The sequence below is a fragment of the Phaethon lepturus genome, unplaced genomic scaffold (genome assembly GCF_000687285.1).
Source record: "Phaethon lepturus isolate BGI_N335 unplaced genomic scaffold, ASM68728v1 scaffold5637, whole genome shotgun sequence".
Lineage (NCBI taxonomy): Eukaryota > Metazoa > Chordata > Aves > Phaethontiformes > Phaethontidae > Phaethon > Phaethon lepturus.
The window spans coordinates 880-13,828 of NW_010549670.1; the positions used below are offsets into that span (position 1 = coordinate 880).

The 12,949-nt window shown below is 48.7% G+C and overlaps 1 protein-coding gene across 1 annotated transcript in view; it reads right to left on the reverse strand.

Annotated features, from left to right (window-relative positions):
* LOC104623274 (PH and SEC7 domain-containing protein 2-like) overlaps positions 1-11,580 on the reverse strand; it is a gene marked incomplete at its 5' end in the record, with an annotated part of 11,813 nt that extends 233 nt beyond the window's left edge. Inside the window, 5 exons of the mRNA XM_010290317.1 lie at positions 1,553-1,701; positions 2,808-2,952; positions 4,006-4,163; positions 10,133-10,203; positions 11,390-11,580. Of these exons, the coding sequence (XP_010288619.1) occupies positions 1,553-1,701; positions 2,808-2,952; positions 4,006-4,163; positions 10,133-10,203; positions 11,390-11,580 (714 nt within the window). The remainder of the gene's footprint in view (positions 1-1,552; positions 1,702-2,807; positions 2,953-4,005; positions 4,164-10,132; positions 10,204-11,389) is intronic.
* Between the last annotated feature and the right edge of the window lie 1,369 nt (positions 11,581-12,949).

Consider the following 12,949-nt stretch of genomic DNA (forward strand, 5'->3'; position numbering starts at 1 on the left):
ACAGAGAGCCTGGGAACAAAGACAGGCCATGGCATGCGTGGAAAGCAGAGGCAATGCCATCTGCTACTCAGGAAAACCCATCCTGTATTGCCAGGATCCCACTAATCACACCCAACAAGTACTGTTTAACCACAGCACAATGCCTGGTCTATGCAAAGCCTGCAAAGACTGATCAACACATCATTGAAAGGGTTGAGGAGAAAGAGGAGGGTTGTGCAAGACTCTCCAGTTGTTCTTACGGGTCTTGACTGCCACTCTGATTATGTAAGGTGGATACTGCAGGCAAAAGCGGACCAGCAGATCTGCTCCTTCCTGATTTAAGAGTTCCCCTCGATTGATTCAAGTACTTCTGCTTTGCCATTGTTTCCATCCAGTGATTCTTTTGTTACCGCTGAGTTGTGCCCCCATTGCTCCTCACAGAGCATAGCATAAAGGGAGGCATCTCCTCTCTGCCTGGCACCTTTATTCCAAGGCTACATGGGAGCTCTTTCTGCAGATTTGTGTAATACTCGTCCTTTCCCCTAACATCTCAGAGACAGCCTACGCTCACTTCTTTGTCGGCACAGAGAGACAAGCATTTCTAGAGCACATCTCATAAGACGGATGAGATGAACTATGCTCTGGAAGTGCCAACTTCTCCTTGCAGACGGAAAAGGCAGCCTAGAGAAAACGCTCAGATGGAGACTTCTCTTTAGGCACCCAAAACAAGATGTCTGGAAAACAGGAGGCAGCAGCAAGCAACTATTTGAAGGGTTGGTACAAAGACAAGCAGCCAGAAACTGCAGCTCTGGGCAGTCAGGCTGGGCATTACACAAAAGGGTGGTGCAGCCCTGGTATGCGTGAGGTAGGACATTTCCATCCTTGGAGATTTCTGAGACTGAGCCACAAAATGACACACTCAGCCTGGGCTAATACTGGGAATAATCCAAGCTCCTGCTGGAAGCAGGACCAGAGGCCTCCAGCAGTCCCTTCCCACTGACACCTACCTGGCAGGAATCACACCTTCTGCTCAAGTCCACTGGCACAAAATACCCCATTTCTCCCAGAATTAAATGTTTCTTAGACTTTGCAGAGAATTTAAACTTAGCTACATGCATCCTCAAAGAGTCTGTAATCAGCTGTAACACTGGTTTTGGCTTTATTTACAGAAACAGTTGCAGCAAAACAAGATTAATTTTCCCAGGGATTCCCTTAGCTTTTTATTAATGTTGCTGAAAAAGACTGATGCACACTGAGAACTGAACCACTTTCTTACTTGGGATCTGAGGAAATGTCAAGTTTTGGCACAATAAAGGAAGATTTTCTTTCTCTCATCAGTTTTCCCCTCCTCTGGTTAGAAATCACAGAGGGGAGAAGATGTCTGTTATGTCTTTTTTTAGCTTCAATGCAAAACAGTGAGGCTTGCTGCTACCCCAAGACACCCATCCAGCTTGTGAGCCCTCGTCCTTCTCTCTCCTTTCACGCTCTCCGAGGCTTACAGCATCCACTCTGGAGTTCTTAGTTCTCCTCAATCAGCCAAGGTATCATTTATCACACGAAAGATGAAAGTTCCTTTACCTCAAATATTAGGTAATGTTCTTTGAGTCTGTATTCCTCAGCCTCTTTTGACTTGAGGCTCTTCTCTACAGGATGTAATTTATGCTCTGCTAATTCGTCTGCAATCTGCTTCATTTTATTTTCATGAGACCTCAGCTGTTCCTCCTGCCGAGAGAAGCGTGTCAGGTATTAAAACATAGGAGTGTAACACCCAAGTGCACTGCCTGCCTGTTCATGTGGGATCCATCTCTGCAAGGATGTAAGCTTAGCTACTGTACTGGAGCCAAAGGTGTGAAGTACATTTGCAAATTCATCTGATAAGGAGCAACTGAAATACAGGTATATGAGTAAGATCAAAACTCATGTATTGCAAGTGCCAAGATTGGATTTCTCTGGCACCTGGGCTTCTTTAGCATTATAAACACTAAATGCTCTGCATCCTTTAACAGCCGGGCAGAACCAGCACTGTCCCAAGAGCTGCTCGTCCTGCTCTTTTTTGATATAAAAGTACCCTCCCCATCTGGGCTCTAAGCAAGGCAACATCTGGCCACATCTGGTTCAGCAGATAGGAGCGGTATCTCTGACCTGACATTTCAGGCTGTTCTCCCCTTTGCTGGGGGCCAGTGGCAAGTGTGTCCCTACCTTTTGGAGGTGCTAAGGCATGTTCGGCTTTCCCTGGACAGTGCAAACAAAAGCTACTCTTTGGGTGGCAACTGCCCATTGCTCTGGGTTAACTGAGCCTTTAGGTAGCCATGGTCTGGGGCACCGTGCCCCCTTGCTTCGAGAAAACCTTCCCCACCGGGTGGGACTCAGACTCTACCTTTGTGGATTTTAGGCTTGAGAAACAACAGGGTGCCACCTCTGAGTGCCGTGTTATAAAATAAACCAGGGCTGCAGCCAGCTGCTGCGCTCAGTAACTCCAGCTATTTCAACTCCAGCAACAGAAAAGGTGCTGGGATGTGGTGGGCAAAGAGCAATAACAATAATAATAACAAATTAATAATAAACAAGCCAGAATCAACAGCCATGCAGCAGGTGTGTGTGCATAGGGTTGCTTTACAGCCATTGCAAATGAAGCACTGGCCAGACACCGGGATTTGCCATGGTCTGTGCAAGCCACCCACTCCCCTCCCCTGTTCCTGCCCTGAGCACTGGAACGTGTCTATCGGGCAGGAGCTGGGGGAGCTGCAGACGGGCTCAGCCTGAGCTGCGTGCCGAAGGGCTGGCTGGGCGCTGGGAACCCCTCCACCACTCCTTCTCCCACCCGTTACCTGGCACAGCTTGGTCATGGATGAAGGCAGGAGCGGGCGGCAGAACTTTTTCATGGAGCAGATTGCAGCTGGGAAGGCTGGAGCAGAGAAAATGGCAGCAACTAGGTTGATACGCAGGATCCAGGAGAGCATTTCTTCCTTACTTCTGTTATGGAGGAGGGGAGAAGAGGGGTGTGTGTCTGTAAATGTTCCTGACCCAGGACCAGCCACCTCAGAACAGCCCTGAAACCACCTGCTCTCAGGAGGGCCATCAGTGGCCTTGCTTTGAAGCCATTTGTGTGCCACCTTGGGTCATGAACGGAGGAAAACACTGGCTAATTGCCTCCTCTACAGTGCCCTAACGATTCAGGGCTGCTGTCAGCCTCTTGAAGCCCTGGCAGTCCTGCCTTCCTCATCAACGGATTGCATTCCCTGAGGAGCTGAGGAGAGGTAGCATGGTGGCAAGGGCCAAGAATATCCTGCTCTTTTGAGAGTGGGAGCTACAGAACAGAAGTCCCACGGAGCAGGGTGGACCACCTCATTTGTGTCATTTGTGGGACACTGCCCAGGGTCCCTCATCAGATCTGTTCAGGTGCTGCTCCCCCCAGCCTTCAAGTGGGTTTTCACTGCACAAATTCAGAGATTCAGGCTTTAGCTTGACATTAGTACCCCAGTCCAACTTATAATGTCACCTACGTCAGCAGGAGACAAGAAAAGCATCAGACAGAAGATGACTTAACCACATGTGACACTTATTAGCAGAGCAACTTTCCTCTGCAATGGACTAAGGGAAAAAGAAGATATAGCTTGGCTGGGGAGACTTCTTTAATGAGCTTTAGTCAGCTTCCCCATCAAAAGCTGACACAAGGAGCCATCAGTTCAATGCACCACATAGATTTTCTCCCTTCCACAGACTGACAACCGAAGTTAGTTAGGGGAGCCCTTTACTCAGCCCTTTACAACCCAGTCCATCTTGCTCAGCCCACCTTGGTGACAGATGAGAAAGGACCCTCCAGGACAGGTAGAAATTGTGACCCCCGTGACCAAGTCCTTTTGCACAGTCCTACAGACCTCACCCTCAGCCCTCCTGCTCAGCACCTTCCTCCCCCCCAGGTTTGTCCCCTAATGCGTGTGTTGATATGGCCAGGTCGGAGGGAGTCTGGCGGTGGCTGGAGGTCAGGCTGCCTGTCCAGGCTCTGCAGGAAGGGCTGGTACTTACGGGGCCTGGAAGAGGAAGACTCTCCAGTCAGCTGTCTTCAGCTTGAGCACGTTGGACTTCTTGCTGTAGTCAGAGGCTTTTGTGGCTAAGGCGTGGTGCACCCGGATGGCGTTTTTCAGATCCACTTCAGAGAGGTCTTTGTCAGGTTTATATTCATCCTGTGAAGAGGAACGTTAATTGGATAATGACAACACTAACATTTGCGGGCTACTTTAATGAACCTGTGCTATAATCACAGAGTGCCAAGACCAGGAAAAGCACTGCTTTGTACGGTAAATGCTAGGAGCTGATAATGATAATAATTAACATCTGGCAACTTCTTCCATCATTAAGTTCACTGGGAAGATGTGAAGGAGATGAATGTTTTGAACATAATTATCAATAGTTATCTCTAACGCGGCACACGCCTGAGGCTTTGCGGGAAGGCAAAAGACAGGGCCAAGTTTCTGCAGAGCTTCACGCACAGCACAGAGCTCAAGCTGGGATGCAACTCCCAGTCATTGGCAGGTATAAACGAGCGCCTGCCCTGGTGCTGCAGCTTTGTGCGGCAGAGGATCTGGGCTTGGGTTTTGCACTGTCTCGGGAAGCCCTGAACAGCAGGCATCCTGCAGCCAGCCGGCAGCCAGTGCACCTCCGTGCAGGTGTGGGGCTTGCTGGGCAGTTTCCAGACTGAGCATGGCCCACCTGAACCATGCTTGGTCTCTCTTTAGTACGTGTGCCCCTTTGGCATGGTGTCTCATGTAATTCATTAGACTGTCACTTGCAAATTGCAGCAGCGTTCCCTGTATTCCTGCTTTACTTTCTCCACTGAAGAACAATTTCACACAAGGAGGGAATGTAGCTATAACTATATAAGTATATATTTTATGAACAGATAGAAAAATACCAAATGTGGGATTCTGAAAAGGTGATCTTGGCACAGTACTTTTTAAGAAAAAAAGGAATTCAGTCAATCCTGTGTTTACCCTTTGCTTTCCCAGTGAATGAGCTCCCAGCCACTTAAAGCAATACTCTCCCTCCCACTCTGCACCCTTTCCAGCTCAACTGCTGGTCCAGCCGGGTGGTGGGACGGAAGGATGGACAGATGGATGGTTGCACGCATGCGGGATAGGTGGATGTAAAAAAACCCGGCCCTGGCTAAAACAAACCACCATCCCCATCCATGTTAGAGGCCATGTCAGGACAGGGTGTCCCTGGAAAGGCCCGCCTTGCCCTGCTGATTACAGAGCAAACCTACAGGACAAATTTTCTCTTATGTTTTGCTTTCCTCGACTGTCCTTGGCTGTCAGCATAGGGGTGGCTCTGTCTGATGGTGGTGGTCTATGTGTCCCAGTCCTTCCTTAGGTTTCAAGCGAGAGCTTGGTCTGTCCTGCAGATTTGCAAAAGCATGTTTTTTTTTCCTGTGTCCTGGTGGTACAAATCCAGCCCTTTAGGGAAAAGCCACGCTACAGTCTGCTGGTCGCTAACCCTGGTCACTAATGCTGTTCTCTGGTGTAGGGTCAGAAAGGTCTCCCCAGGGACCAGCACTGCCCAGTCCATGGATGTGGTTCACTCAGACCCTTGCTCCTGATGGGAAATAAGCTTCTGAAGCCTTTCCTTCCCTCCTTTTTTGAAGCAATCATCCCACTCAGGAGAGTGGTTGCCATACTGTGTTCACTGGCGTGTGATACTTGGCCTTGTGCAAAGAAATGCCACGGGGCCCAGAGCTCAGAAGTGTCTGGCATGGGCTCCTGGATCATGCAACTGCCTTCTTGAGGGGGAAACTCAAAGAAAAGCCCTGGCTTTCCAGCAGAGGAAAGGGTGAGTGCTGCAGGCACCCTGCGTTCAAGGTGACATTCAGTTGGGCTGTGCTGCAGGGCAGTATGGACGACCTTTCCACAGCAGGGATTTCAGTAGCCAGAGGAATGGGCTATTAGCCTTCTAACAAAGAAAAACAAATGCTTTGCCTTATGAGGACCTAATATGTTACCCCACTTGGAGAAAAATAGTTGCTTGAGGAAGACATTGCTGCTTAGGCCTCGTATTGTAGAGACACTTCCAATTCTGTATGTTTTTCCAAGGCTGAAGCTCTTTGGATCTGAATAAATCTGACTGTGATGCCATGATCTCTTATTTCAAGATAAGCTTCCTGCAAATACAGTGCAAATAGCTAGGCTAAATGGCATGTGACAAGGAGAAACTGCCACCGCTGCAAACTGATTGACTAATGCAGATCTTCACCTCAAATGGTCCCATGTATTGCCTCCACTGATTTCAGGCTCACAGGCATCAATGTAGGCGTAAGGAAAAGCCAAATCTTCTTCTTTTTCTAACACTGGGCCCAGTAAATCAGTGTAAGGTTGAATCAGGCAGGTTGTCCCCACCTTCTGCCTCCCCGCTGGTGGGAACAGGCTGCGTTTGCAGGAGAGCATGGTGCTGGAGGCTCACTTCTGCACGTGCCGGCTCTGCCAGGAAGCTCATCTTAATGCCTGTGCCGCGGTGGTCCTGACGGTCCGTACGGCTGCCGACGCTGGCAGAGCTCTGGGCGCTCTTAACCAGGCACCCTCCGCAAACAGCTGCGGGGCTCTGCGATCCACGCACACACGGCCTGAGCCATCACAGTGCCCGGCACTTACACTGTAGTGTAGGCTACACCGTGTAGCCTTCCCCCGGAGCATAATACCTTTGCCTGTCAGCAAAGCATGCCAGCTCTGCTCCGAAGCCTCCAGCAGCTTCTCTACATTTTGCCCCACTCCCTTTCTGAGCTTTGATGTAAGTTTAAGCGGGTGCATAAACTGCTGCTGAGGAAGAGACATGTCCAAAACCATAATAGTTACACAGACGCTTTCAGTGAAGGGATTCTGCTTTAAATATCGAAGAAAGCGATTTACACTAAATCATAAGCAGCATTGTATTTGGAGGAACTTCAGGCAATGTTTTGTCCACGCTATAGTACCACTAACCTCACTCTTCACCTTTTTCATGGTCTTATCCTGCTATACATTTCCTGGCAAAGGGGTGAACTTGGTATCACACGGCTGTTGAGTTTTTGTCTTATTACAGGTACCTGTCACTGGGAAATGGGCAAGGTGGGCCATGCCACACCATTCCAGCTACCCTGAGCCGCCAGCCCTTGAATGGTGACATGTTTATTTTTCCCTTGCTTCTCCAGGTGTAGGATGGAGTCAGCAATTTTCAGGGTCTGTTTTGGGCATATCTTCTGCAGAAATTGAGACCAGATGCCAGTGCTTTGTTTCAGAATCCCTCTAAATTAATTTTATTCACTTTCAGCTTTTAATGTTGATGGTGTAGACAGACTCCCGTTCATGTGCCTCTCCCACCTGCAAGAAGACTTTGCTTAAACATGAACGACCATCTTGCCTGGGCTTAACTTCTTACATGGCAGTGGTCCATAGTGTCTTTGGTTCACTATTCTGATGCCAGCTCTCCCCTACTGCCCACCCCTGCGAGCTGGTGGTGGGAGATCCACAACTAATATGAGCTCCCGAGCTCAAAGCTTATTTTCTCAAGAAAAGGCATCTATCTCTTGTGCCTGCCTTTGTAGGACACCTGAATGGACTGAGAGAGCCCAGTGTATTGGTCCTGCTTCTCTCTTCTCTGGACTCAGCACCAGCCCTGAGCAGCTGCCTGAATTGCTTCCAACTGACCTGTCCAACCACCCACCCACTCTTCTGCCTATCTTATGTCAACCTCTCTCTGTATCTGGCCATTCCTCCTTTCTATATATCTATCTCCCCAGGCCCTCCTTCACTCCCTCCTTCCCTCTCTCTCTCCCTCTTATTTCTATTGAACTTGCTCCCCAAAACCAAACTGAGTGGAGTTTCTTATTAAACTTCTGGGAATTTCCTGTTAAAACCTAGATCCTTGGTTTGGTCTGAGCGAAAAACTGGAACAGGCTGAACCTGTGCTCCACAGCATCAGGTGGGTCTGGAAGCAGGTACTTTCTCCTCTATCTTCACATCAGAAAATCTTTTCCTAATGATTTGTGCTCAAGCCAGGTTCTACCTTATGTTTATCTGCAGGCATCTTCCGCTGAGAGCTTGGGAGGCTGGCACACCATTTCCTTCCTGTATTGTGCAACTCTCTTGTTCTGCAAACCACTCCATAGGCAAGAAATTGCACTAAGAATCGACAGGGCAGGTGGATGTTTATCCACTCTCTGTTGTGATGCTGGGAATGTTCGGAAGTGGCAGGACAAAGGACTTTGTCTTCGTGGTCTCATCCTTCTGTGTTGTCTCTGCAAGCCTGATAGACACTGTTTACAGCCATGCCCAGCCCAAGGAATCCTCTGAAGAGGACCATATCCAGTCTGGCAGCACTCATGACTAAGAAACCCCATTTGCCCAAATCCTTTGCCCAAAATTCCTCAGGTTAATTTTTGTTGTTGTTCCAAATGCTACTTCCTTGGGGCACCTTTGCAATGCTGGTCCTTCCTGATAATTACGCATCAGTCATGACTGTTATTTACCAGACACTTTCATAACCTGGCCAAATCTTAGGTGTTTTGCTTCTTCAGTCCTTGTCCGTAAAGAAAGCCCTCAGTCTCTTAACTATTTGCTCCTGAAGGTCACCTAGAGAAGAACATTGGACTTCTAACTGCCACATCAATCCCATCCTCACTCTCCTTTTAAATTCTAAACACCTAGCACTAACGTAACAAACTATGTTAACGTAATAGTCTGGATGGTTACTCCTGCTAGTCTTGTATAGCAAAGAAAACCCAACCCCTCTGCCCCATCAGCAGCAATGACACTCAGTGTTGGCTTCACAGCTTCTTCTAGTGCTGTCCAAGCAGTCAAGAAAATCTTCAGTAAACTGGATTTTGGTCCAGCATGGGAAGAAAATTCTATCCTGAAAGTGTATTTCATTCCCAATATATGTAACCCCTCAACACTCACCCCAAGAGACATGCCCTAGAAGTCTTTGGGGAAAAATTAATTTAGTTACAAATGGTTCCTGTGATTTTGACGAAATTGCATTTTTTCCATTAAAAAACTGTTATAAAATTAAATGTTGATGGTAGCTCTGTACAAGTTGAATCCTCATACATCACCCCTGGTCAGCATGAGGACCTCTTCAGTGGACTCCATGTGGAGACTGAGATGTAAGAAGAGTGTCACTGACTTGAAGAATGCCACACTTAGAGGGCTGGAGAAGATCTGGGCTCTCCTGTATGCTGCAGCTTCCCTCAGCTGCAGGAGAGAGTGGCAAGGCTGTAAAAATACCGCTTGGCTAAGAGCAACCCATACTATAAATTACAATCAGCTGCTGCCAGATTTCTGTTGGCTTTGTGACATGTGCCATAGGATCTGGCAAAACACAAGAATCATTGGGGTGTGCTACGAGCTCTGAGTCATAATTCTATGCTGCCCTGAGGATCTTTCTGCCTTTCTTATATAATCCAATGTTTGTTTACTCTCATTGCTTTGGAGATAATACTGCAATACATAGGAAAATCTACCCACAGGGAGTGCTGTTCGAGCAAGGTGAGTTCAATGGGTTACTGCACAGCATGTGCTACTGAGGTAGTTCAGACCTAGTTCAGTGGGTTATGCTGCTGCATGAGGAACAGACATTTGGCATCCCTGATTGGCTCACACTGACATTCAAGTGAGCCCCTATCCAGGGGGAGCTCCTTGGATTTTCCCACAGAAAAGACTATCCATGGAAATCTTCCTAGCATCCAAGTGTCTTGAAAAGCAGAGAGCTGAATGCAGGAAGCTCTTCCATAGTGACTTTGCCTCCCATGAGGACCTGCAATTTATAGTGTCAACACATCTAGTGTTGACTAGAGGCAGCTGCACAGGGAAGAGAGGCAGAAAGCATCACTTGTCAACCCATGGAAGGATCCAGCTCAGCAAGGTTCTGAAGGAGAAGAGAAACTTTAAGCACGGTCCACACCAGACTCAGTGAAGCTGCTCATAATCAGATCTATGCCAGCAAATAAAACAATAGGCAGCATAAGATTGTATGCTGGCCTCTGTATACCGGTCTCTGGAGGAGCTCTGCAGATGTCCATGCATGCATGAGGACATGGATTCACCTCTACTTGCATCAAAAGGTCTCTTACTTTGGACAGTTTTGGAGACAGCATGAAACAGCAAATGGGATAGTCCACCATGGTTACCTTTTGTAAATAAAGGACGGTCCCTTTAAGCACAGCATAAAATTTCTTCCAACCTCTTCTTCCTCTGGGAGCTAAAAAAGGGAGAACATTTAATTATACATGTCTGCTTCTGCCAGTGCTGCTTGACCTTCACATTTCTGGCAAAACCAACCCTTCTCCTGACCCACCACAGGCATGCACTGATGCCCAGACCTCATACACCTCCAAGCTATTGCTTATGAGTGGCTTGTCTGCAGGGACACGTGTTTGAGAGACATGGGTTAGGAGATGCAGCCGCCCAGCAGGAACACAAGGAAGACAAAACCAAAGGTGAGCTCGTATAGGGGTACCAGTGGACAATGTGCAGGAAGTCTCTGCTCCTCCAAATCCAGGTTCCTGTTTCTTGGACCAAATGCTTGAGGAGCAGAGATATTCCCTGAGCTCCTCTGCTTCAGGTGAGTTAGACAGACATACCCTGGATAAGGCAGCTTCTGTTCCACTGAGGACGGAGCATTACCACGAGCCATCTTGATGGACTTGGGGACAGAGAGCTTGCTGGAAGCTGGAGAGGGGCAGGAGGTGAGGGGAGCCATCTACATCAGCACAAGACAGCTGATCCTCCAGGCATGGGCTATTAAGAAAGTGCTGGAAGCAAGGGAGGCCTTTGGTGGTAATCTCTACTCAAGATTTTTAATTGGCTGCATTGACTGGGCCAACCATACCAATTAGCAAAAGGGGTAATCCAAGGTTTCATTAATCTCTGCTCATTAACAGTTCCCAAACATATTTTCCTTTACCTTTCCTGCAATCCCATATGCTGACAGCAGAGCTATGAGGCATGCTGTTGCCCAGCCAGCACATGGCAGCTGTTTCCAGCACGTGGCAGAATATGGACAGGAACAAAGCTTCGAAGACCAGACTATCCCCAAGGTCAGGGGACAACTGCTGTGAAACCAGCCTCACCCCATTGCACAGAGTGTGGGATTCAGGATTATGCCCATGAACAGGATGGAAGACCAGGTCTATCTGTGTGGGACAGGTACTGTTAGGTTCCTTGGCAGTGAGAAGGGAAGACTGGGGCTTCCTGAAAACATTCACGTCTACAAATGCCTCAAAACGCTCTCCTTTCCCTGTGCCCTGGCACTCTTGGATCTGGGGATCTCTCTTGTGTTCCCTGGGATATGGTGAGCAAATGCTTTCAGCAGTAGTGCCAGGGAGAAGGCTAGGGCAAGGCTTTGGTACTTCCTGGGGCACATCTCCTGTCCCGTTAACACGTACTTCTCTTCCCATCCATGTCTGCATGGGTTTTACGCGTGAGGACACCGTGCTTGTAGGTGACTGCGTTCAGTGCTTGGGGGATGTCCAGGAAGGGGTTGCTGCTGTCAACAATCCTTGTCATTTTCTTCGCACTGGCTCCGAATTTGTCATCTACCAGCTCCGAGAGTGATTTTCTCAACTCGTCCTCATCACTTGGAAACAAAGTCAGAGAAGAGATTGAGTGGAGGACATGTGGGTTGGGTCACAGTGTGCCCTATCTGCTTCGATTTTAAAGAGAATTATTTATTACGAGACCAGTCAGAGAAAGAAAATAAAAGGAGATGCAGGGACTGTAACACGCAGAGAGTGCCAATGGTGCTGATCTGGACATAGCTGGAGGAGTGTGGGTGGCAGGTAGCTGTCCCAGTGGTCCCACTGTGAGGTTACTCAAAACAGGTAAGGGAATGGGTACTTGTCAGAATACCAGGAAACTGCAGACACACCATTGCTGAGGACTACAAGCATTTCACAGGGAGAGTCTCCAGTTCTGTGCCCTAAAATCAGAGATTAAGGAGGTCTTTTGCTGAAGACCAGCTATCACCGGGGTTTCTCAGCCTCTGAGAGGCAGCCCCTGGGGCCTCCTAGATACTGAAGGAGCTTGAGGAATGTCCTCTGCATCTCTGAGGAACAAAAGCTCTGCAGACATTAGGGAGATAGGCCATTTGATAAAAAAAAACACAAACCCTGGAATAGGTTATACTTTCAGCTCCCCATTTGTGTCATCAGGGTGGGCCAGCAAAGAGCAAAAAATTCTGGTCATTTCCATAAAAACTGCTTCTCCTCACATATCTCCTGCTCCTGGACCCTGGACAGTGGGGGCTGAGCAGCTTAGGGAAGTGTCCACTGACTCCACCAAGCCTGCCTCTTCCTGCTTGGAGTAAAACCTACCCTGGCACATAGAGCCTAGAACTTGTATGGGAAGTGATATTTCCCAGTGCCCCTGGGACATTAAGGAAGGAGAGCAATCAGGGAATTTCTGCCCTGTGTCATACATGTCAGTGTCTAAATGGCATGAGTGGTCACCTTAGGTTGCAGATCAGACTGGGACCAAAGCTCATCTGACCGAGGGATGATTCCACTAGCTGGGATGTGAGCAGTAAAATACCACACTTCCCCACCTGCAGCAAGTAGATGGCCAAAGCATCAGACACCTCTTGGAAGAGAAGGATGATTTCTCAGCCCTCAGCACCCACAGGAGTCCTGGGGCCCAGGCAGAGCCCAGACACTATGCCTGGGTGGGGAGTTAGTGGGGCTCAGTTCCCTGAGCTGCACCAGAGGGACCCCCCTGAGCTCCTGCTTGCTGATGGGATAATGGTCGTGTACCTGCCTGTCCGGTTGGGCTTTGTGAGCAAGGGCATTTCGTTCCTGGGACGGACAAGGACAGAAGGCAGAGGCACGCAGGGAGAAGGGGGTCTTGCCTCTGCAAGTCCATGTCTGCAAGTCCCTCAGTGCCATGTCTCTGAAAGAAAAGCAGGTACCCCACCTCAGGGAGCATCTGTCCCACAGCAGAGGAGCCGAGAG